The 22,980-nt window shown below is 37.9% G+C and overlaps 1 protein-coding gene across 1 annotated transcript in view; it reads left to right on the top strand.

Annotated features, from left to right (window-relative positions):
* Nucleotides 1-22,980, top strand: part of Pgm1 (phosphoglucose mutase 1) — a 182,848-nt gene that overhangs the window by 107,328 nt on the left and 52,540 nt on the right. The window contains exon 8 of the mRNA XM_067140390.2: nucleotides 3,596-3,736. Within this exon, the coding sequence (XP_066996491.1) occupies nucleotides 3,596-3,736 (141 nt within the window). The remainder of the gene's footprint in view (nucleotides 1-3,595; nucleotides 3,737-22,980) is intronic.

The following is a 22,980-nucleotide window of genomic DNA, read 5'->3' as shown; positions in this document are numbered from 1 at the left end:
CCTGATGTGTCTTAACAATGTGAACAAATGCAAGCGAGAGAGCAGAAACTATCCCGTATAGTGGACATGGCTAGCCACCATAGGCATCTGTCCACAAGGCCACACATTTGCTCTTGCTTCACTGGAGTGATAAGGTTAAATTGTCATTTTTGAGGGGAATTTTCTGATATATTTTTAAGACTGTCCATGGAAATTAATCAGGAATTTAGTGTCTAATTATTTTAAATGTTGTTAACATTGAATGCTTTTAGTGATATTCTGTAAGAGTTATTCAATCCATCCACAGTACATCAGTTTAGCGCACAATTTTCTGTTTTCCCCCACATTTTTCATTGAGTGGGTTTAATATATTTTCTGATACAATCCAAGGTATTCTGATAGCTTTCCTAGAATAGAAAGAATAATTATATTTCTTTGTAATGCAAACCAAAACAGTTTAAGGATGAAGCCATTCTTTTCCATTGTTGAATTAGTTGATATAACTTGCAAGCTTTTCAGACTGTCAAACATGAATATAACACTTAGGACACTATAAAATACCTGTAAAAATGAACACCAAGTGAGTTGGCCATGCGGTTGGGGTTGCGCAACTGTGGGCTTGCATTCGGGAGATAGAGGGTTTGAACCGCACTGTTCGCAGCCCTGAAGATAGTTTTCTTTGGTTTCCCATTTTCACACCAGGCAAATGTTAACCTTAATTAAGGCTACAGCTGCTTCCTTCCCACTCCTAGTCCTTTCCTATCCCATCGTTGCCATAAGACCTATGTGTGTTGGTGTGTCAGAAAGTAAATTGTAAAAAAAAGGAAAAAACGAACACTTAAAAGTGGAATGGATTGAAATGGTTCCTTCTACAAGAATGTACTCAGATTTCAACAAATCACTTTTAACCATGCATGTATTAATTATATTATGTAAAAAATTGTTTACGTTATATAAACTTGTTAATATGAATTCGTGATATTATGAAACAAATGAGATAAAATATGAGTTTAGGGCCCTTTTGTTGGCACTAAAGGAACTTTGAGACATTTTGTGTGTTTATCTGTGACCGGCTTTCTTAGGTGCCATCAGTTGGACCGAGTCCAGGGAAGTTGTTTGCTTCCATGTTTTGCTAACCTGCTTGTCTGTGGCGTGAGGGGTGGAGGTGGGAAGTAGTCTCTTTTTCCTTCAGAGGCATGGGGAGTGCTATCTGGCTGTGGCCTATTTGTCCTACTATTCATAGAATGAGTGCATGATAAAGATTTTGGAAGGAATGAATGTGTGGTTATGAATTATGGAGTACCTTCTATGACTTTAAGTGATACCGCAAATAACCTGCATGACGGTCTTGAGTGGCAAGGCGCTGTCTAAATTCATAGAATTTAGCACAGATAAGAATAACCTGACCCACATTCCAGATATACACTGCCTGACAAAAAAATGTTAAGAACCCATAAAGTGCGGTCGAATGATAAGGTTTAAAAGGATCAGTGATGTGTAGAACGCTCACCAGAGTGCATTCATGATGACACCATACTGTTGTTGATAAATTGTTACCAGTCAACTGCTGTGAATCAGACAGTTAAGCAAGATGTGCAGAGGGAACTACGTACAGTACGAAGCACCCGCGATGCCTCGCAGACCCATTAGACAGCCTATCCACCAATTGACAGCATTTGACAGAGGCCACATTGCGGGACTACATGAGGTTGGTTGGATGTATCGTGCAATCGCCAGGCATGTGGCCATTCAAATGCCACAGTGGCCTGATGTTGGACTTGGTGGGTACCTGAGGGTACCCAGTCATGTCGGGTCGACCGAGAAACACCTCCTCGAGGGAGGAGCATCGTATGTTGCTCCGAGAATTGCGGGATCCCATTACTTCAGCACCTGCCATCCGCAAACATGTACTGGAGACTACAACATCCTGTGAGTTCCCGCACAGTGTCTTGACGACTTGCATCCGCCGGATTGGGGTCCTACCGCCCCATGCGATGGTTGCCATTGACACCAGAAAACCATCGCCTGCATTTGGAGTGGTGCCTTGCCTGGGAGGCGACTGGCATTGCATCATGTTCTGTGATGAGTCCCGCTTTTCCGCATCCTCCGATGACCATCGTGTACGGGTTTGGCGGCATCGAGGACAGATTCTTCCCATATTGTGGAAAGACACACAGGCGTAATCCCTAGCATCATGGTGTGGGGAGCAGTAGGATATGTGTTCAGGTCACCTCCAATAGTGCTTCAGCAGACTTTGACAGCATAGCGATGCGCCGCAGATATTCTGCGTCCACACGTCCTACCCCTTATGACATAGCACCCTGGGACAGTGTTCCGCTTGTGTCTGTGGACTGCCTAGAGCATGTTGAGGTCCTCCCGTGGCCAGCAAGATCCCCGGACCTCTCCATCATTGAACGCGTGTGGGATGACATTAGAAGGAGATTCAGTCCCAGTACCAACCTGCAGGTTCTGGTGGTACAGTTGCAACAAGTGCAGATGAAATTGCCTCAGGAGAGGATCCAAAGGCTGTTTGACACTTCCGAACTGCATAAGGGCATGCATTGTGGCTAAGGGGGGGTGCGACACCCTACTGACCTGGCGCCAACATTCCACCTGTAACTGCCAATGGCCTTGTCTCTTTCATCCCATATTGTAATCAGTTCAATAAAGGCACATGGTGTTTCAGCATATGTAGTTTCATTCACTTTTAACCACTCCTTCCGGGGGCTTAACTTTTATTGTCAGGCAGTGTACATTGCATCAGAGTACCTCCATTGGGATTCATTAAGAGCCAATGAAAATTGGTGAGGATATGAACGAAGACATTTCAGATTCTTGGCTGATTGATAAGAGTAGTGGCCCTTTGGTTCATAGGTTCCCGGGTTCAATTCCCAGCTGGCCGGGGATTTTAACTGCCTTTAGTTAATTCCTCTAGCTCGAGGGCTGGGTGTTTGTGATAGTCTTCAAGAACATCTTCATTTACATACAACACATCACACTACCAACCACTACAGAAACATGCAACTGTAAATACATCCCTCCACATAGCGGTTTACATTTGGAAGGGCATTCAGCCGTAAAACTGGGCTCAATCTGCATCAGTGCCACTCCCAGATAATTGAAAAAATGCCAGGAAAGAAGTGTAGACCCAAGACACACTCTGTAACTGATTCCCAGCAAAGGTGGGACTCAACAACTTGAAATGAAGTTGTGTGTTTTATCATTTCAACTTTTGGCAAAAATAGGGTTAGTATCTGCTACTTCCTTTCCAAATCCTAAATAAAATACACATCTAAATATAAATGAAATACACAAATTACTACTGCCAGTTTAACAACACAAATGATAATACAGTTTCACTCACACGGTAGTTACATGGGACTGATTATTACGATGGCTGTAGCACTTAATAACATGAAAGATAATAAAACTAACACAAAATTGTTGGTCCCATGGATTAGTGGGTAATTATTGATGGCTTGAAATTTCCAAAATCAGGTTTCTATTTTAGACTGTGATAGTTTAAACCCATTTGGGATATCTAGTAACCTTTTAATTTCATTTTCAGATTACTTGATATGATTTTATTCTGGTACCAACTTTTCCTCTCTTACAGGACAGGATCTGACCACATTCGAGAAAAGGATGGAATATGGGCTGTTCTAGCTTGGCTGTCTGTCATGAGTGCTCAGAAAATGACTGTTGAACAACTGCTCATGAGGCATTGGACAACTTATGGTCGTAATTTTTTTACCAGGTATGTTTGTTCTCTCTTATTATTGTTGTTGTTGATGTTGTTATACCAGTCTGTAAATGTCAGTAGTATCAAACTGAAAATCGGACAATACCCGTGTTGTTTATTTTTTACCTATAATACTGTTATTGAAGAAGTACTTTCCATGTTATTGCATTGTGAAGCAACTAGTATCTTAGAAGGATTTTATTAAAATGTTGTCTAACAGGGGACACCCTCTCAGGTTTGAAAAAATAAAACCACACCAAAGTTCAGTTATTGATCATTTGCATACCTCTGAATTCAATGATGATAGTAATTTTTCTATAAAACTCTGCAGTTAACCAGTAGAAGACTCATAGGGTATGTTCATAGGACTGCATATTTCTGTAACTTCGCTATGAATGGTCCGAGGTACAAGTGTTGAAAGAGTAATACATGGAAAGACGTTCTATAAAATAAATGATGAAACAACCTTTGGTGTGAAATGCACAATAAGTGCATTTTTTATACGCTCTCAGAATGCACACACATGAAGAATGTTAGGGTTAAAAAGCCACGTCAGTGACACTTTTGAGCTTAGGTTTGCCACTATGATAGCCAGTTTTCTAACATACGTAACAGAGCATTGATTTGTAGATCTCCTCAGACAGTTGATTGCAGAACAAAGAATAATTTTTCAGAATGAATACTTTGTCGTGTAATTTTGGCTGCTGTACCGGGCGAGTTGGCCGTGTGGTTAGGGACGCGTAGCTGTGAGCTCGCATCTGGAAGATAGAGAGTTCGAATCCCACTGTTGGCATCCCTGAAGATGGTTTTCCGTGGTTTCCCATTTTCACACCAGGAAAATGCTGGGGCTGTACCTTACTTAAGGCCACTGCTGCTTCCTTCCTGCTCCTAGGCCTTTCCTGTCCCATCGTCACCATAAGACCTATCTGTGTCGATGCGACGTAAAGCAAATAGCAAAAAAAAAAAAAAAATTAATAATAATTGTGGCTGCAGCATGTTAGAACATAGTTTCGTGTAGTCTGTTTGCGTAAATGTTATATTATGGGTAACTGGAAAAAATAAGCATCTGGAGACTGGATATATATATCATAGTTTTTATGGAATGATTTATAAATTAATTTTTTCCCTGGAGACTATTAATGATAAGGTGTGGGAACACAGGGAGTCGATTCATTATCTTTTTATAGATTTCTTCAAGGCATATGATTCCATCCATAGAGAAGGGCTGTGGAACATCATGATGGAGTTTGGCTTTCCCATAAAAATAATTAACATGTGCAAACTGTGTATGGATGGTAATGTTAGCTGTGTTTTGCTCAAGGGCAGAAAATCAAGTTCCTTCCAGAATAAATCTGGTCTGAGACAAGAGGATGCACTATCTCCTCTTCTATTCAAGATTGCACTGGAGAAGATTATCAGGAAATTAGCTCTTGTACCTGCTGGCATCATATTGTGGAGACAACATAAAGTCCTTGCATATGCGGATGATATTGTTCTTATTGACCGCAATGAATTAGAAATTAGGCAGTTATTTGTGGAACTAGAGGAAATGGCAGCAAAATTTGGCTTATGGGTTAATGATAAAAAGACACAATACATGGTTGTAAGGAGACCGAATCACAAGGAGGTTGACAGATTGCCTTTGAAGATTGGGAAATAAATATTTAAAAGAGTAGAGGAGTTTAAATTCCTTGGTGTATTAATCAGTGAGCAAAACCGAAGGCAACAGTACACCAAGCTAGAATTAAGATTGCGAATAAGGCATTTTACTCTATGAGCCCTATATTAGGCTCCAAGTTTTTAACAAGAAATGCAAAGTGATTATCTACAATACATTCATTCGACCAGTACTTCTGTATGGTTCCGAGACATGGAGTATAACCAACAAAGAGCACCAGCAGTTGCAAGTCTTTGAGAATAAAGTTTATAGAAGAATATTTGGCCCATGGTTCGATCCTATCTCTCAAAGCTGGCAGAAAAGATCTAATTATGAGATTTACACCCTCTCCCAGCAACACACTATAATGGGTGTGATAGAATCCAACAGACTGCGCTGGGCTGGACATGTACTGAGGATGCAGGATAACAGAGCACCAGTAGATCTATATAAGGGATCTCTTAATGGGAAAAGACCTTCAGGAAGACCCCGGAGCACCTGGAAGAAGGAGATTAACATAGTATGCCGGACCCTCCAAATTGATAACTGGGAAGAGCAGGCTCAAGTTCGAAAGGATGGAAGAGGAATGTGAGATCAGCACAGGAACTTCACATCCCTCAGAAGCCTGAGTGAGTGAGTGAGTGAGTGAGTGAGTGAGTGAGTGGAGACCTTGAAGCATTCTTTCATCCTGTAATCCAGACCAAAAACACAAAGTGTGAGTGACTTGTCAGATAAATCTGAAGATGTCCTTTAGTCGCCTCTCTGTTTAGACTTGTTTCCACAGAAATGTTTGGTTCTTGGAAGCATATATTCAATTTGTCAGCTAAATGGTCATCCATTGTCATAGCATTATCTATATTGTATCTGTGTATTGTATTATTAAGTAATTGCATCAGCTCTTTGGCATATTTATTTCCTTTTTCTTGTTCTTTTGCATGAAATCTCACAGTTAAACTGGCTTTGATAACAGTTCTAGACACACCCCAGTTTCAATATTTCAGTTAACTTCTGTAACAAATGCAAGGAAATGTGCAAACAACTCATCTTGCCAACTAGTATTGTTCTCATGGTGGTCTTTACAGTGTAATGTCAGCTGGTTTGATAACTACTGTATTGTCCCAAATATAAGATAACCGTTAATTTTTTAAGGTATTTACAAGAAAAATTAAATAATTAATATAATTACATCAAGCTTTTCTATAATTAAGATATTTAATAATTACATAAGCCCTTCTAAGAACTGAAGTTTTATTTTAATATCATATACTGTAGTGTGGGCTTTCCTCAGTTTTGTTATGTAATGCTGATAGATTACCAAATTTATCAGCATAACCTGTCAGTAGGCATCGCACAATACTGGTGTAGTGCTCCAAATCATAGAGTTAGTAAATCATACACTAGAGGTAGCATTGGCGCTGCAGTCGCGTGCGAAGTTGAACGAGCGCGCTGTTTGGCAAAAGCTGGATTGTTTGGCACTGTCACTAATGGAGCTTCCCGATAAATTGAAGTTTATACTTCTGCTAAAACTTTTATTTAAGGTAATCCTCCATTTAAGATTAAGCAAATCAGGTCCCTGTAAAAATGCTGAAGACTGGTTCTACCGTATGTCCGATCCCCAATAACATTGGAAGAACCAAATACACAACAGTGTTCTTTAACAACAGTACTTATCATATGTTTTTCAGCTCAGGATTTTAATAGTACTTGAGTCCATTCTGGAAAATTAAAATTTCCATATAAAGGCTGAAGATGTCCCAGAAGCAGAATGAAACGTGTACCTAGTGTAATTTTTATTCAGTTGTATTTCTTCTAGTAAATACATTGGTCAGTATTGAAAAGGCGGACTCCCCTCAATTTTTTATTATTTTAAGATTTCTTTGTCAATACGAACATGAACATGATATTTATTTCAGATAAGGAATATTTCAATAGGTCATCATCATCATCATCATCATCATTATCGTCGTCTATTTCCCTTGTCCAGCTCCTGCTTGGTTGGGATGTTTATTGCACCTTTCCACATTCCCCTATCTGACCACCATTAATAGGTAACTGTTGAAATTAAATGCAAGGGACCCATTGATAATAATGTATTAAATCATACAAAGGGCACTAGGAAAGTTTTGCAATACGCAAAAACGGTTGGCTGGACACCCCTGTTATGGTGAAGGATGAAAATAGGGGTAAAAACTGGTCTAGAAGACAGCAAGGCACGACCTTCACACCAGTTGTTACCAAGCCGTGGGATTGAAAGCAAGTTAAGATGTCAGTGTGGTCTAAAGGTGAATATCGGGCAATTATCCACTACAATTTTGCTTGTGGATTAACTGTTGACCAGTGCCTGGAGGAAATGACTCCTGTGCCGAGGAAAGACTGTCCACATCGGACAACAATTTTCCGCTGGTACAAAGAGTTCCAGAGGGGAAATTTTGGGGTTGAAGACGATGCTCATTCTGGGCGACCGTCTGAATCAGTGACTGAGGAAAATGTTGAAGCTGTGAGAAAAATGTTGTAGCAAGAAGATGGTGCTGAAAAATGCTAAAACAGTTTGAAAATTGGACTTCGCATAACGTCAATAGCATCGTTACAGGTGATGAAACTCGGCTTTATTGTTACGATGTCCCAAAAAAATTCTAGAACAGGGTGTGGCTGTTTAAAAATGACGGTACTCCTGTGACTGTGCGAAAGTCTAGGTCACTGAAGAAAAGGATGATTGCAGTATTCTTCACTAAACGGGGCATCCTGACTCGGGTTGTGCTAGAAACACAAAGGAGAGTTACTGCGAAGTGGTACAGTGAGATTTGTCTGCCTCAGGTCATCCAGGCTCTTAAGCAGCTCCGTCCAAGGTCATGGCTCAACACTTGGCTCTTGCATCACGACAATGCCCCAGCGCATCGTGCTAATGTAAAAATGGATTTTCTTGCCAGATCAGGGTTGACTGTGCTTGATCACCCTCCATACAATCGTGATCTTGCCCCATGTGACTTCGCACTCTTCCCAGAACTGAAGCTGGAGCTGAAAGGGCGGCGTTTTGCATCGGACGAGGAGCTTCTGGCAGCATGGGATCAAGAGTGTGGAAATGTAACCGAAGAAAAGTGGCAGAGTTGGTTCAGTGACTGGTTTCGACGTATGGAGAAGTGTATTGAGTCTGGTGGAAATTATTTTGAAAAAGTCTAAAGCATTCACTCACATTGCAAAACTTTCCCAGTGCCCTTTATAACTCTTAAGCATTACAGGATGCATACCGTATTTACTTGCATATCAGCTGCACTCCTAATTTTTTGACCGAATATTCACATAAATTTTTGCGCTGATTAAAAACCACACATCCAATTTGTGGGCTTGTCGCAGGAATGCATGTCTGCTGTAAGAAATGGAAAGGTGTACTGCCGCGCATAGTCTGAACTCAACCAGTGTGGAGCTTGTCAAGTAAATATTTGACATGGGGAAAGTTAACAGTTACATGGCTTCATTCAAGCCAAAAGTGGTGAAATTCGTGGAAGAAAAGCGGCAACAGAGCAGTGGGCCATGAGTTTTCTGTTCATGACAAACAAGTGAGAAACTGGAGAAAGCTGCAAATTGCATTTCTTGGCCCAAAACGAGGCAAGTTCTTGGGCGTTGAGGAAGCATTATTGAATGGGTGAGAAAGATGTGGAACAGCGGTTGCAGTGTTTCTCACGAAATGTTACAACTAAAAGCACAGGAAATTGCGCGATCCCACAATAATCCGGAAAACTTATTCAAGGCAAGTTCCAAGTTGATTATGCAGTTTATGCGGCATAATAACCTGTCATTGCATCAGAAAACATATCTGTGCCAAAAGCTGCCTACCGACTGCTCTGATAAACTTTACAATGGCGAAAAATGAAAGTATCCTCCAAATCAATACATCATATATTCCGTCATTAGACGGAGTAAACAAGATCAGACACCTCCATCTCCCCGACTCACCACCACTCCCCCCCCTCCCCCCCCCCAACCCCCTCCCCATCCGCTCCTTCCAACCTAGCAAATACAGCCAACCAACAATAGACTCGATCACGCGACCGAGACCGTCACTTTGAGAAGGCCACGCCATTCGAGCTTTAGAAGTCAGTGAGTAAACTAACATCCTCTTGAAACATTCATTCCTTATATTTGCCAAACAAACCCACCTCCATCTCTCCAACTCAACACCCCTCCCTTCCTCAAACCAGCCCTGCACCTCTCCTTCCCCCTCCGCTCCTTCCATCCTAGCAAACACAGCCGAACCAACAATAGACTCGATCACGCGAACGAGACCGTTACTTTGAGAAAGCCAGGCCACTAGAGAGGACACCACCTACTGCACACCGTAAGTTTAAGCATTCTTCACAACCATTCCACACTTTTTACTTATCAACCCATGTTTCTCATACAACCTCATTTTTTTCCATTACAGATTAGAACTTCATTGACGGTTTCCACTAGATTACTACAATTTACTATGCATCTGTCTTCCACCTAAAACAGCTTCTCATATTTTTATATGCGGCTCTTCCGACCCCTCTATAATAAGGCAAAACACCAGCCAACATTATGAAACAATAATGAAGAAAGGGACCGCTAGATTGAGAAGATACTGAGAATGCTGCTATTTCTAAAGCCTTAAATTTCATGGTGTTTTTTTCTCCTTATCACAGGCTTTTCGCCTGCAGGTTAATTCAGGCTTGGTTTCTCTCAAAATGTTTGCTCCCGCTCTCCTCCTGACCAGTTTGATGTGATGGATTTCCACTAAGATGATTTTGACAGCGATTTCAAACTGTTTTGTGATTTTTATAAACCAATAGTTTGTAAACTATGAGGTCCACAACCTCACCATGTGCTACTATCATTCATTTCCATCTACATCATTTGTTTTCTCATTCCCTTGTTTCTTAGGTTAACGCAGTTTTTAGTATCTATTATTATTATTTCAAATTAACACCTGTTTCACTGAATTTTGTCACAATAAGTTGTTTTTTGCTCTGCATATTGATGTAAATATTGTATATTTGTGCTAATTTTGTTTCCGTATAGGCTCTCTTTTGTTTGTTTTTTCATTTGCGCTTTCATTATGTTTTTTAGCATTTTTTCAACTCATATTATGTAAATTATTCCAACCCCCCTAATTTTTTTCACTGAAGATGGCTCAAACGAGCCGAAACATGTCTGATCCTGTTTACTCCGTCTAATGACGGAATATATGATGTATTGATTTGGAGGATACTTTCATTTTTCGCCATTGTAAAGTGAAAACCGTCAATACGGAATGATTCTAATATCTTGTAATGCTCTGATAAAGTTACACAGTTTCGCAGGTATGTGATCAGGTAAAGGTAAAAGTACTCGTATCGCCTCTCACTGATCGGTAATGCATTTTGACATCCCAAAGAACACTACTGTTTCTGAGAAGGGAGCGCCAAGTGTTCTAATTAAAACTACCGACAATGGAAAATAAATTTGTTTGGTGATGTTGGCCATTACTGCTGATGGTCGTAAACTACCTCCGGACGTTATATTCAAATGCAAAACATCACCAAAGAACATCACATTTCCAACTGGTATTCATGAGACAAAAGTGAAACTCACCACTCTGCTAGTGATTCTGAGTAAATGTTGATAAGTAGCATTTTATTAATGATATGGTACTGTACGATCATAATGCATTTTTCTCCCAAGATTTTAAAATGTAAACAATCTAACCTATCTGCAAGTGAAAGACCTAGTGTTGTTAAATTACAAATGGCATATAAACTAATAGATAGCCTCCTCATACAGTTCCAGTCTTTCTTTTGAGTGTATCCGGGAAAATATTTAATTGGATAAATTCAGCAACACAGGCAACATTACTCATTTCATACAGTATGAATTACCATGTTACTGTTTACTTTTGTGTGTTATTGACAGTGCCATGTCAGTAACATATGACAGTCATAAATGCATGACGCACTGCCATCTCAGCATGGGGATGCGATCAAGATCACAGTGGCCTCACGACATGTTTCATCCATTATCTCGGCCTGTAGTACAGTTATTATTATTTTAAAGGCACATGGTAGGTTGTGTCATGTAATTGAATGAACACAACAGGCTGGACTTTATACTGTAAAACTGAATCAATATTTCGACAGCACGTGATGTAAAAAACTGACAACACCACAGTCTGCTCCGAGTCTGACATCATATGTAACAATAGACCATTCAGTTCCATTGCGGCCTTCAGTGAAGTTTTATTGATATCATTGTTCATTTTAACTATGTTGTTGCGCAGTATTTACCATGCTTAATTTTATGGTGGATGTACCAGTCTCAACCCCTGTTATAAGGTTGTATGCCAAGCTGAGTGGCTCAGATGGTTGAGGCGCTGGCCTTCTGACCCTAACCTGGCTGATTTGATCCTGCCTCAGTCTGGTGGTATTTGAAGTTACTGAAATGTGTCAGCCTCGTGTCAGTAGATTTGCTGGCACATCAAAGAACTCCTGCAGGACTAAATTCTCGCACCTTGCCGTCTCTGAAAAACCACAAAGCAAATAACATTATTATTATTATTATTATTATTATTATTATTATTATTATTATTATTATTATTATTATTATTATTATTATTATCAGGGCTTTTTTTCTGGAAAAAGAGGTGCCGGAACTCGCAGAAGGGAAATTAAGGAAAAAGACGTAGGATTTACCAAACATTTAAGAAAGCCTGTAATTTTCATAGAAACCTACTTACACTGAATTCAAAACAATTTCCAAATTTTTGACATGTCGTCATCCTCCTCAGTTTGTTTTCTGGTCTTGCTTTTTGTATCTATGACTGAATGAAGACCTTGTAACAACCAAGTTTTGACATACTTCGTTGGATCAAATACCGTCAAAGGAGGTCCAACAATTTATAAATAGTAATGAGGTAATGGTTTTCACTCACAAAGATGATTTTTCAGGAGTCACAATCAAGTTCATCTGAGAAAATCCCCTTTCACACTCACTTTAAGATACAGCTATTGTGTTGAGAGTCCTCCAAACCTGTGAAAGTTCCCTGGGCATTTCTTCTCTGAATTTCAGATGATCTCTGAAGGCTCGAATATCTTCTCTTTCTTTCAGTTGGAATCTTCTTGCCAGTGTGCCTATTTCTGCTTCACCATACAGAATATTTTCTCTTGAGTTTGCTGGCCAATTCTTAGAATCCAGAACTCTTGCACATCTTGACAATTCAGTGTCTTCTTCGGAAAGTAATCTTTTTTGTAGAGAAGTTTTAAGTTGTTCATGGAAAGAATTTGGGGAGATTGGTGGATCATAAATTCTGTTTTTCTTATGCAATGGAACACCCTTAAACTGGAGATTTGCAGCTGCCTCAAGAGCTTTCTGATAGTAAGGCCCTGGGACAGACCTCCTTTTCTCACAAATATCAACAAGACAATCTTGTTGTGGGCTTTGTAAAGATCAGCATTTCTCTCCTGCAGATCTAAGCTTAGTTCAGGCAGTTCTTGCAAAGCATCGCAAATTAATCCCAGATCCAAAATAAATTCCGCAGATGTTATTTTCGTGTGAAGACCTTCATAAGTGCATTTTTCCTTCCTGTCACAACCATCTTCTGATTTACCTCTTTCAAAATGAAGTACCAGTGCTTCAAAATCCTGCCCCAAACAGCCAAAACAGTTCTGTAGTTGAATGCAACCCACCTTGTGGACTGAATTCTACCAATTTTTAAAATCTGCATCTCCATTGTAGCTGCACATGACTGGAGCTGCCTTGCATTCTTTGGAGAGGCATGATACATAACATATAATTTGTCCATAAAACTCTTAAATCTATTGATGCCAGAAACCTCTTTCACAACATCATGTACTGATAATTCCAGTCTATGGAGGTTTTATATAAATGTTCAAACATGAATGAAGTTTTAACTAGTGGATAATCAGACCAAGTATAAGAACCTGACACGACTGTCAACATTCGGAACAAAATTTCAGATTCCCTATGGCAATCAACATCTGTATCGTTTGAAGGCCAAATAAGCATCAGTTTTTGGTAATGAGACAAAGTCTCTCATATTGCATTGGCACTGCTGGTGGCTAAAATTAGCCTACGCAGTGGCCTCCACAGTATGCTCTAGCCATGTGTCTTGGTGAATGAATGAATGAATACTGAATGAATACTGATCTGCATTTAGGGCAGTCGCCCAGGTGGCATATTCCCTATCTGTTGCTTTCCTAGCCTTTTCCTAAATGATTTCAAAGAAATTAGAAATTTATTGAACGTCTCCCTTGGTAAGTTATTCCAGTCCCTAACTCCCCTTCCTATAAATGAATATTTGCCCCAGTTTGTCCTCTTGAATTCCAACTTTATCTTCATATTGTGATCTTTCCTACCTTTATAAACGCCACTCAAACTTATTCGTCTACTAATGTCATTCCACGCCATCTCTCCGCTGACAGCTTGGAACATACCACTTAACAGTTCAACAAGAATAAAGGTGTTTTAATTTATTCCACCTATTCAATACTTATATTTTCACTTATAGTTGTTACATAATTAAATTCTTAGTTACATGGGACATGTTTCGCCCTCAATTAAGGGCATCTTCAGCCTAAATACAATAATCAAAAATACAACTAAATTAAAAGTGGAAGTTAAATACAATCATCAAAAATACAACTAAAATAAAAAGTGGAAGTTAAAAGTTTAGTCTGTTATTAAAATTCGGAACAATAAAAATGTGAAAAATGATAAAATAAAAAGATGCTAATGGAAAACTGTCTTATGATTAAACTATAATCTTGTCGGAGACTAAAACTTCTATTAAAATTCTAATTAAAACAGTTCATATAAAATATTGGAAAATCAAAGTGGTAGTAATAAAAAGCCAACGACATGAGGGCGTGTACACAAGCATAAACTTGATTGTCATGAATACAATCTTTTCAAGGCCGCTGATGAAATTCGTAGCAAGTAAGGCAGAAGCGTCTATTGAAAAATTGTAAGAGGCCGTTAGCACCGGTAGGTAATAAAATGGCTGAATCCTTGCCAGAAAATGTCAACAGATGCAGAAATAAGTTTTATGTAAGTGGAAGTTGTTATTTGTTAACTACTATTGAGTTGGTTGCTGCCCGTCTCAGAGACTCAGAGCCAACAGACGGGCAGCAACCAACTCAATAGTAGTTAACAAATAACAACTTCCACTTACATAAAACTTATTTCTGCATCTGTTGACATTTTCTGGCAAGGATTCAGCCATTTTATTACCTACCGGTGCTAACGGCCTCTTACAATTTTTCAATAGACGCTTCTGCCTTACTTGCTACGAATTTCATCAGCGGCCTTGAAAAGATTGTATTCATGACAATCAAGTTTATGCTTGTGTACACGCCCTCATGTCGTTGGCTTTTTATTACTACCACTTTGATTTTCCAATATTTTATATGAACTGTTTTAATTAGAATTTTAATAGAAGTTTTAGTCTCCGACAAGATTATAGTTTAATCATAAGACAGTTTTCCATTAGCATCTTTTTATTTTATCATTTTTCACATTTTTATTGTTCCGAATTTTAATAACAGACTAAACTTTTAACTTCCACTTTTTATTTTAGTTGTATTTTTGATGATTGTATTTAACTTCCACTTTTAATTTAGTTGTATTTTTGATTATTGTATTTAGGCTGAAGATGCCCTTAATTGAGGGCGAAACATGTCCCATGTAACTAAGAATTTAATTATGTAACAACTATAAGAGAAAATATAAGTATTGAATAGGTGGAATAAATTAAAACACCTTTATTATTGTTGAACTGTTAAAAAATTTTCAATACAGACCTAAAATGATGTTTATAACATGTAACATACCACTTAGTCGAGCAGCTCTTCTTCTTTCTCCCAATTCTTCCTAACCCAAACTTTGCAACATTTTTGTAACGCTACTCTTTTACATAAGAATGATACTAAAGCCTCCACCTTATCAATACATTTATTTATCTACTATTAATCACAGTAATCACGGTACCGGTTTCGACCCCTCGAGGGTCATCCTCAGCTGTCATATACAAATATAGTTATTAAAACATCACATTGGAAGATGTTGTACATACATGAAAATTGACCCAATTTGACAGGCCGTTTAAAATAAGTAATTGTAAAGAGAGAGGATTTATTTTACCATTTTAACATACAACTTATTTTAAACGGCCTGTCAAATTGGGTCAATTTTCATGTATGTACAACACCTTCCAATGTGATGTTTTAATAACTATATTTGTATATGACAGCTGGGGATGACCCTCGAGGGGTCGAAACCGGTACTGTGATTACTGTGATTAATAGTAGATAAATAAATGTATTGATAAGGTGGAGGCTTCAGTATCATTCTTATGTTGTAGCTACAATCAATACGGAAATGAAGCTTATAGATTATGGCGCTACTCTTTTGTCGGAAATCACCCAGAACAAATCGAGATGCTTTTCTTTGGATTTTTTCCAGTTCTTGAATCAGGTAATCCTGGTGAGGGTCCCATACACTGGAACCATACTCCAGTTGGGGTCTTACCAGAGACTTATATGCCCTCTCCTTTACATCCTTACTACAACCCCTAAACACCCTCATAACCATGTGCAGAGATCTGTACCCTTTATTTACAATCCCATTTATGTGATTACCCCAATGAAGATCTTTCCGTATATTATGGTGGGTGTGCTAGGTACCAACTGATGAGTCCAGCCTAGCATATGGGGGCGGAACGCTGACAACCAGGAATGAGTTAGCGGGAAAATTTATAATGTCCAATAACGGACCATTTATATTGATATTATAAATTTACTCATTTGGAACAAAATTTCAGATTCCCTATGGGAATCAACATCTATATCATTAATTGGTATGTTCCGAGCTGTCAGTGGAGAGATGGAGTGGAATGACATTAGTAGACGAATAAGTTTGAGTGGTATCTTTAAAAGAAGGAAAGATCACAATAATATGAAGATAAAGTTGGAATTCAAGAGGACAAATTGTGGCAAATATTTGTTTATAGGAAGGGGAGTTAGGGATTGGAATAACATACCAAGGGAGATGTTCAATAAATTTTCAATTTCTTTGAAATCTTTTAAGAAAAGGCTAGGAAAACAACAGATAGGGAATCTGCCACCTGGATGACTGCCCTAAATGCAGATCAGTAGTGATTGATAGAATAGATGATTGATCATTAATTTTCCTCTTCTAGCTCCCACCAGGTTGGGATGTTTGACACTTTTCCATCTTCCTCTATCCAACCACCATTGCTCCTCCTCTATCCGACCGCAATTGTTCATCCTTAACTGTGTTCCAATCCATATTTCTTGCAATTATGTATTCTTGATCATTTTGAACCACCTTATTCTGGATCTCTCTCTTGCCCCTCCTCCTTTCATCCTCTCAACATGTCCAAACCACCTAAGTTTATCCCTCTCCATTTTGTTGAAATGGTTTTTCACTCTGATTTCCTTCCTAACGTCCTCATTTCTTACTCTGTCCTTTCCTGCTTTTCATGTCATACTTCTTTAAAAAAAAGTATTTTCCCTGGCCTGGATTTTATTCTCCTGCTTTTTTAATCAATGTCCAGGTCTCTGTGGCATATGTCAGTATTCAATAGTAGTACATCTTATACGTCACCTGTTTCAACTTCATTGGTACTTCCTTCCTCCATGCGAGGTTTCTCACACTCTGGTAGAATGCATTTTCCTGTTGAATTTTCTTGCTGATCTCCATGTCCAACCCTGCATCCTGCATCAGTTCACCTCCCTAGTAGTTGAAGATCTCCATAATTTCAAGGTGTTGTCCCGTTATTTTGATAATCCCCTTCCCTTTCTCCTCTAGTCAACACTACTGTCTTTTATCCATGCTGATCTCCATTCCCCAGTTTCATTAAGCTTGCTCAATATGTCGAGTTGCCCTTGTACTTCCTCTCTGTTTGCTCGCCACACCAAAATATCATCTGCAAACTGCATTACTTTCAGCTCCCTGTTCCAATATTTTACCTTTGTCTCCTTAACAATTTTGTCCATAACAATTATGACCACACACTTCCTTGACGTAGTCCATCTTCATTCCAAAACCACATTCTTCCCACATGTGTCAAGATACTGTTCCAACAATTTTAGTCAGCTGCATGCATGTATACCATAATTTATTTTTCAAATCCTTTTCGTTGCATTACTTTCTATACCTTTGCTCTGGGTACACTATCGTAAGCTTTTTCTAAATCTCTTCCGTACTGCCATTGTTTTTCCATTAACTGCCTCATACTGAAGATGGGGTCTAGTGTTGATCTTCCATTTTGAAAGCCATATTGCTTTTTTTATAATTATCCTTCCACCTTTCTTCTTGTTCCCTTTTCTAGAACCCTTTCAAATATTTTTGCTACCTGAGATATGAGTGTGATTTCTCAATAATTATCATATATATTCTTGTTCCCCTCCTTAAATATAGTATCACTAGCAATTACCTGCATCTTCGCTTGCATGGATTTCGTAATTTGATTAAAGTAATCGTTCCTCCGCATTGTACTAAGACATTATCTGAAAATTCCTAAAGTATGAAAACTCACCCGAAAATTGAGTTTCATTTACCCCAGAAATTCTTTGTAAACCATGTTTGTGGTATTACCTTTTGGGACTAAAATGTCCATGTGACATAGAACTGTACATGTGAGAAACAGTCTTCTCTCAAGTCAAAAAAATATACGTGTTTCTTTATTTTTAAAGGTGATTACAAATACCAACTTTCATGTCTGTAACATCTTCAGTTTTTAAGATATAATTATCCTCATAAAAAATAATTCAACTGTTTTTCACTTCTTTTCAGCCCCCGTTAAGTGCCTTCTCCGAAAACAAAAAGGTACATGTTCCTCTATTTTTAAAAAACTTTCCAAATACCAAGTTTCTTGTCTCTTAACATGTTAAGTTTTTGACTTATAATGTAAATATACTGGTAATCATTTTAAAAATTCACCGGCTCTTCCAATTCTTTTCAGGCCCTTGACTGGATATTCTGGGGGGGGGGAAATACACGTTTCATTATTTTTAAAGGAGATTCTAGATACCAGTTTTCATGTCTGTATGTCTGTAACACCTTCGGTTTTTGAGATAAATGTATACTCATAAGAATAATTCAACTTCTTCTACTTCTTCTTCTTCTTCTTCACATCTTTCCACTCTCTCCCGCCTTAAGTGGACTTTCCGAAAACAAAAAAATACGTGTGTGTGTGTGTGTTTGTTTTGAAAGGAAATTCAAAATACGAACCTTTTCGTCTGTAACAGCTTCAGTTTTTACGATAAAGTATGCTCATAAACATATTTCAACTCCTTATTTACTTATTTTCAACCCCACACCGCTTACGTTGATTTTCCAAAAAAAAAAAATGCGTGCTTCTTTATTTTTAAAGGAGATTCCAAATACTAATTTTCACGTCTGTAACCTCTTCAGTTTTTGAGGTTTTTGAGATGCAAGTATCCTCATAAAAGTAATTCAACTCCTTTCTCACCCCCTCCTCCTACCCGTTACGTTGATTCCCCCCTCCCCAAAAGTGCTTGGTTCTTTAATTTTAAAGGAGATTCTAAATACCTATTTTCATGTCTTTAACATCTTTCGTTTTTGAGATATAATTATCCTCATACAAAGAATTGAACTTATTTTTAAATTCATTCACCCCCCCCTTAAGTGGATTTTCTGAAGACAAAAGAACACGTGTTTCTTTACTTTGAAAGAAGATTCCAAATACAAATGTTCATGCCTCTAACATCTTCAGTTTTTGATATATAAGTATCCTCATAAAATGTATTCAACTCCTTTTCACCCCAGCCTGTTAAGTTGATCCCCCCTCCAAGAACTGCGTGTTTCTTTATTTTAAAAGGGGAGTTCAAATACAAATTTTCACTTGTGTAGTCCGGTTCCATGGCTAATGGTTAGCATGCTGGCCTTTAGTCACAGGGGCCCCAGGTTCGATTCCCGGCAGGGTCGGGAATTTTAACCATCATTGGTTAATTTCACTGGCACGGGGGCTGGGTGTATGTGTCGTCTTCATCATTTCATCCTCATCACGACGCGCAGGTCGCCTACGGGTGTCAAATCAAAAGACCTGCACCTGGCGAGCTGAACATGTCCACGGACACTCCCGGCACTAAAAGCCATACGCCATTTCATTTCACGTGTGTAACCTTAAGTTTTTGAGATATAAGTTTCTCCATAAAAAGAATTAAATTTTTTCACTTCCTTTCACCCTCCCCCCTTAAGTGAATTCTCCAAAAACCAAAAATACTAGTTTCTTTATTTATAAAGGAGCTTCCAAATGTCAATTATCACGACTATAACATCTTCAGTTTTGAGATATATATATATTCTAATAAAAAGGAATTAAATTCCTTTTTCACTGCCCCCACCCCCAATGTGATTTCGCCCCAAAAATGCCTGTTTATTTTTAAAGGAGATTCCAAATACTTATTTTCACATCTGTAACATCTTTAGTTTTTGAGATATAAGTATCCTCATTCAAAGAATTCAACTAATTTTTCAAGTAATTCCCCCCCCCCCTTAAGTGATTTTCCAAAGACAAAAGATTACATGTTTCTTTACTTTGAATGAAAATTCAAAATACAAATTTTCATGTCTGTAACATCTTCAGTTTTTGAGATATAAGTATCCTCGTGAAAAAAATTTAACTCCTTTTTCACTCCACCCCCACCCGTTAAGTTGGTTCCCCCCCACCCAAAAAATGCGTGTTTCTTTATTTTTAAAGGAGATCCAAATACCAATTTTCACGTCTGTAACCTTCAGTTTTGAGATATAAGTTTCTCCAGGAAAAGAAATCAATATTTTTACTTCCTTTCACACTCCCCACTCAAGTGAATTTTCCAAAAACAAACCACGAATGTAACATCTTCAGTTTTTGAGATATAAGTGTCCTCATAAAAAAGTAATTCAACTATTTTTCACTTCTTTTCTCACCAACAAAATGGTTCATGTTCCTGTATTTTTAAAGGACTTTCCAAATACCAAGTTTCTTGTCTCTAACATCTTAAGTTTTTGACATTTAATGTAGATATACCGGTACTCATTTTAAAAATTCACCCACTTTTCTGATTCTCTTCTACCCCTTAATTGGATTTTCCAAAATCAAAAATTACGCGTTTCATTATTTTTAAAGGAGATTACAAATACCAGTTTTTATGTCTGTACGTCTGTAACACCTTCAGGTTTTTAGATAAATGTATACACGTAAAAATAATTCAACTTCTTCTTCTTCACTTCTTTCCACCCCTCTCCTGCCTTAAGTGAACTTAAATACAAAGTATGTTACAAGTGTTATTTTTAATATCCACCTATTCAGTACAAAGATATCTTGTAAATTAAGAATTAAATCTTATCATAAAAAGTTACAAGGGACATGTTTCGCCCATTTAAGAGCATCATCAGCATCAAACTCAAACGTAAAAGGTGAATAATCAGGATCCTGATTGTTCTTACAAATCGTAAAAAGAGGACACCAGTGTAGGTGCTTGTCTAACATAAAATTGTTAGAATGTCCTTGGTTAAAATCGTAGTATCAAGCTGCATGTCACAAGTTCACAAGATTACACTCTCCGGAGCGCTGAGTCAGTGTGCCCAAAACTGTTAAGTTGGTTTCCCCTCGCCCAAAAAACTGTGTTTTTCTTTATTTTTAAAGGAGATTCCAAATACCAATTGCCATGTCTGTAACCTTCAGTTTTGAGATATAAGTTTCTCAGAAAAAGAATTCAATTATTCTCACTTCCTTTCACACTCCCCACTTAAGTGAATTTTCCAAAAACAAACAGTACCCGTTTCTTTAAAAGAACTTCCAAATGCGAATTATCACAACTGTAACATCTTCAGTTTTTGGGATGTATGTATCCTCATGAAAGGAATTCATCTGCGTTATCTTCTCCCCCCCCCCCTCCCTTCCAAGTTGATTCCCCCCCCAAAATGCGTTTATTTGCAAAGGAGATTCGAAATACCAGTTTTCACGTTTGCAGCATCTTTAGATTTTTTTGGTGTATATATTCTTATACAAATAATTCAACTAATTTTTCAATTCTTTCACCCCCCCCCCCCCTCCTCTGCCGTTAAGGTTTTTTTCCTAAAACAAAAGAATAAGTGTTTCCTTATTTTTAATGGAGATTCCCAATACCAATTTTCACGTCTGCAACACGTTTAGTTTTTTAGATATGCTGTAGATATGCTAATTTTAAAAATTCACCCCCTTTTTTAGTTCCCCTTAAGTGGATTTTCCAAAAAAAAAAAAAAAAAAGTGTTTCTTTACTTTTACAGGAAATTCCAAATACCAGTTTTCAAATCTGTAATATGTTAAGTGTCTGGGATAATTTGCAGATATAATCTTTTTAAAAATTCACCCTGTTTGTCACTCCTGTTCACCCCCTATTCATAGGATTATCCAAAAATATGTGTTTCTTTATTTTCAAGGGAGATTCCAAATACCAATTTTCATGCCTGTAACACCTTCAGTTTTTGAGATATAAGTCTCCTCATAAAAGGTATTCAACCCCTTTTCCCCTTTTTTTCACCCCCCTTAATGGGATTTTGCAAAAATAAAAAATTCATGTTTCTTTATTTTTAAAGGAAATTCCAAATACCAATTTTTACGTCCTTAAACTTTTAAGTTTTTGAGATATAGATATCCTCATTTCAAAATTAACCACCCATTTCACCCCCTTAGTGAAGGAATATCCAAAAATCCTCCCTTAGTGAGCACCTACACCCTAATATAAATGTATCCCCAAAATTTCATTTCTTTATGTCCAGTAGTTTTGGCTTGGCGATGATGAATCCGTCAGTCAGGACAAGTTATTTTATATGTAGATATTACTCCTTTACTCCAGTCATTTTGTCCCTATTTTTCTTTCCAAATCTAAATGGCCTATACAGCAATTGTAGACCAACAGATCCTGCAGCTTTTATCATTTTCACACACAATTCAACCAATTGCTGTTTTTCCCATTTTAATTTGTGTGAGAGCAAGTTTCCAATTATTATTCCATTATGATTTCACTCTTGGATTCTGTCTCCTCACACACTCTCTCTCTGTCATCTCATATACACCCATTTCATATTCAGAAATATGTTCCACCTATATATATAACAAAACAGATCAGAGCTGTCTACACAGTTATGCAAAGCTATTATTCTTACTCTCAGATCTACATTTGAATGGCTCCAGTTTGTCCGACCTGTCACTTTAATGTCTGTTTTTATGTATCCTATTTCACTGTTAATGTGTACACCACCATTGAAATATAACTTGTAGAATTTCAAATATTTAAAAATCATTGGAAAATCTGAAATGATAGAAATAAGTGGATTGTATTTTTGAACTCTGTTATTTGAAAAGATCTATTAAGGAGTAAGGAACCCTCATTCGTTGTTAGACATTGACATCCATGCAGAACAGTGTTATCTATGAACAGTAAGACATTTCGATTTTCCTTTTTCATAGACAGATCCACACCTCAAATAAGCTTTCATTCCTGACCTCTTGTTTGATTTCTATTCTACAGACAAATGCTTCAGATCAACTTTCTTGAACACATGAGGTCAAGCAGCATTTCCT

Source organism: Anabrus simplex, chromosome 2 (genome assembly GCF_040414725.1).
Source record: "Anabrus simplex isolate iqAnaSimp1 chromosome 2, ASM4041472v1, whole genome shotgun sequence".
NCBI lineage: Eukaryota > Metazoa > Arthropoda > Insecta > Orthoptera > Tettigoniidae > Anabrus > Anabrus simplex.
The sequence above is the reverse complement of the archived record's forward strand: the minus strand, read 5'-3'. Positions and strand labels throughout refer to the sequence as shown.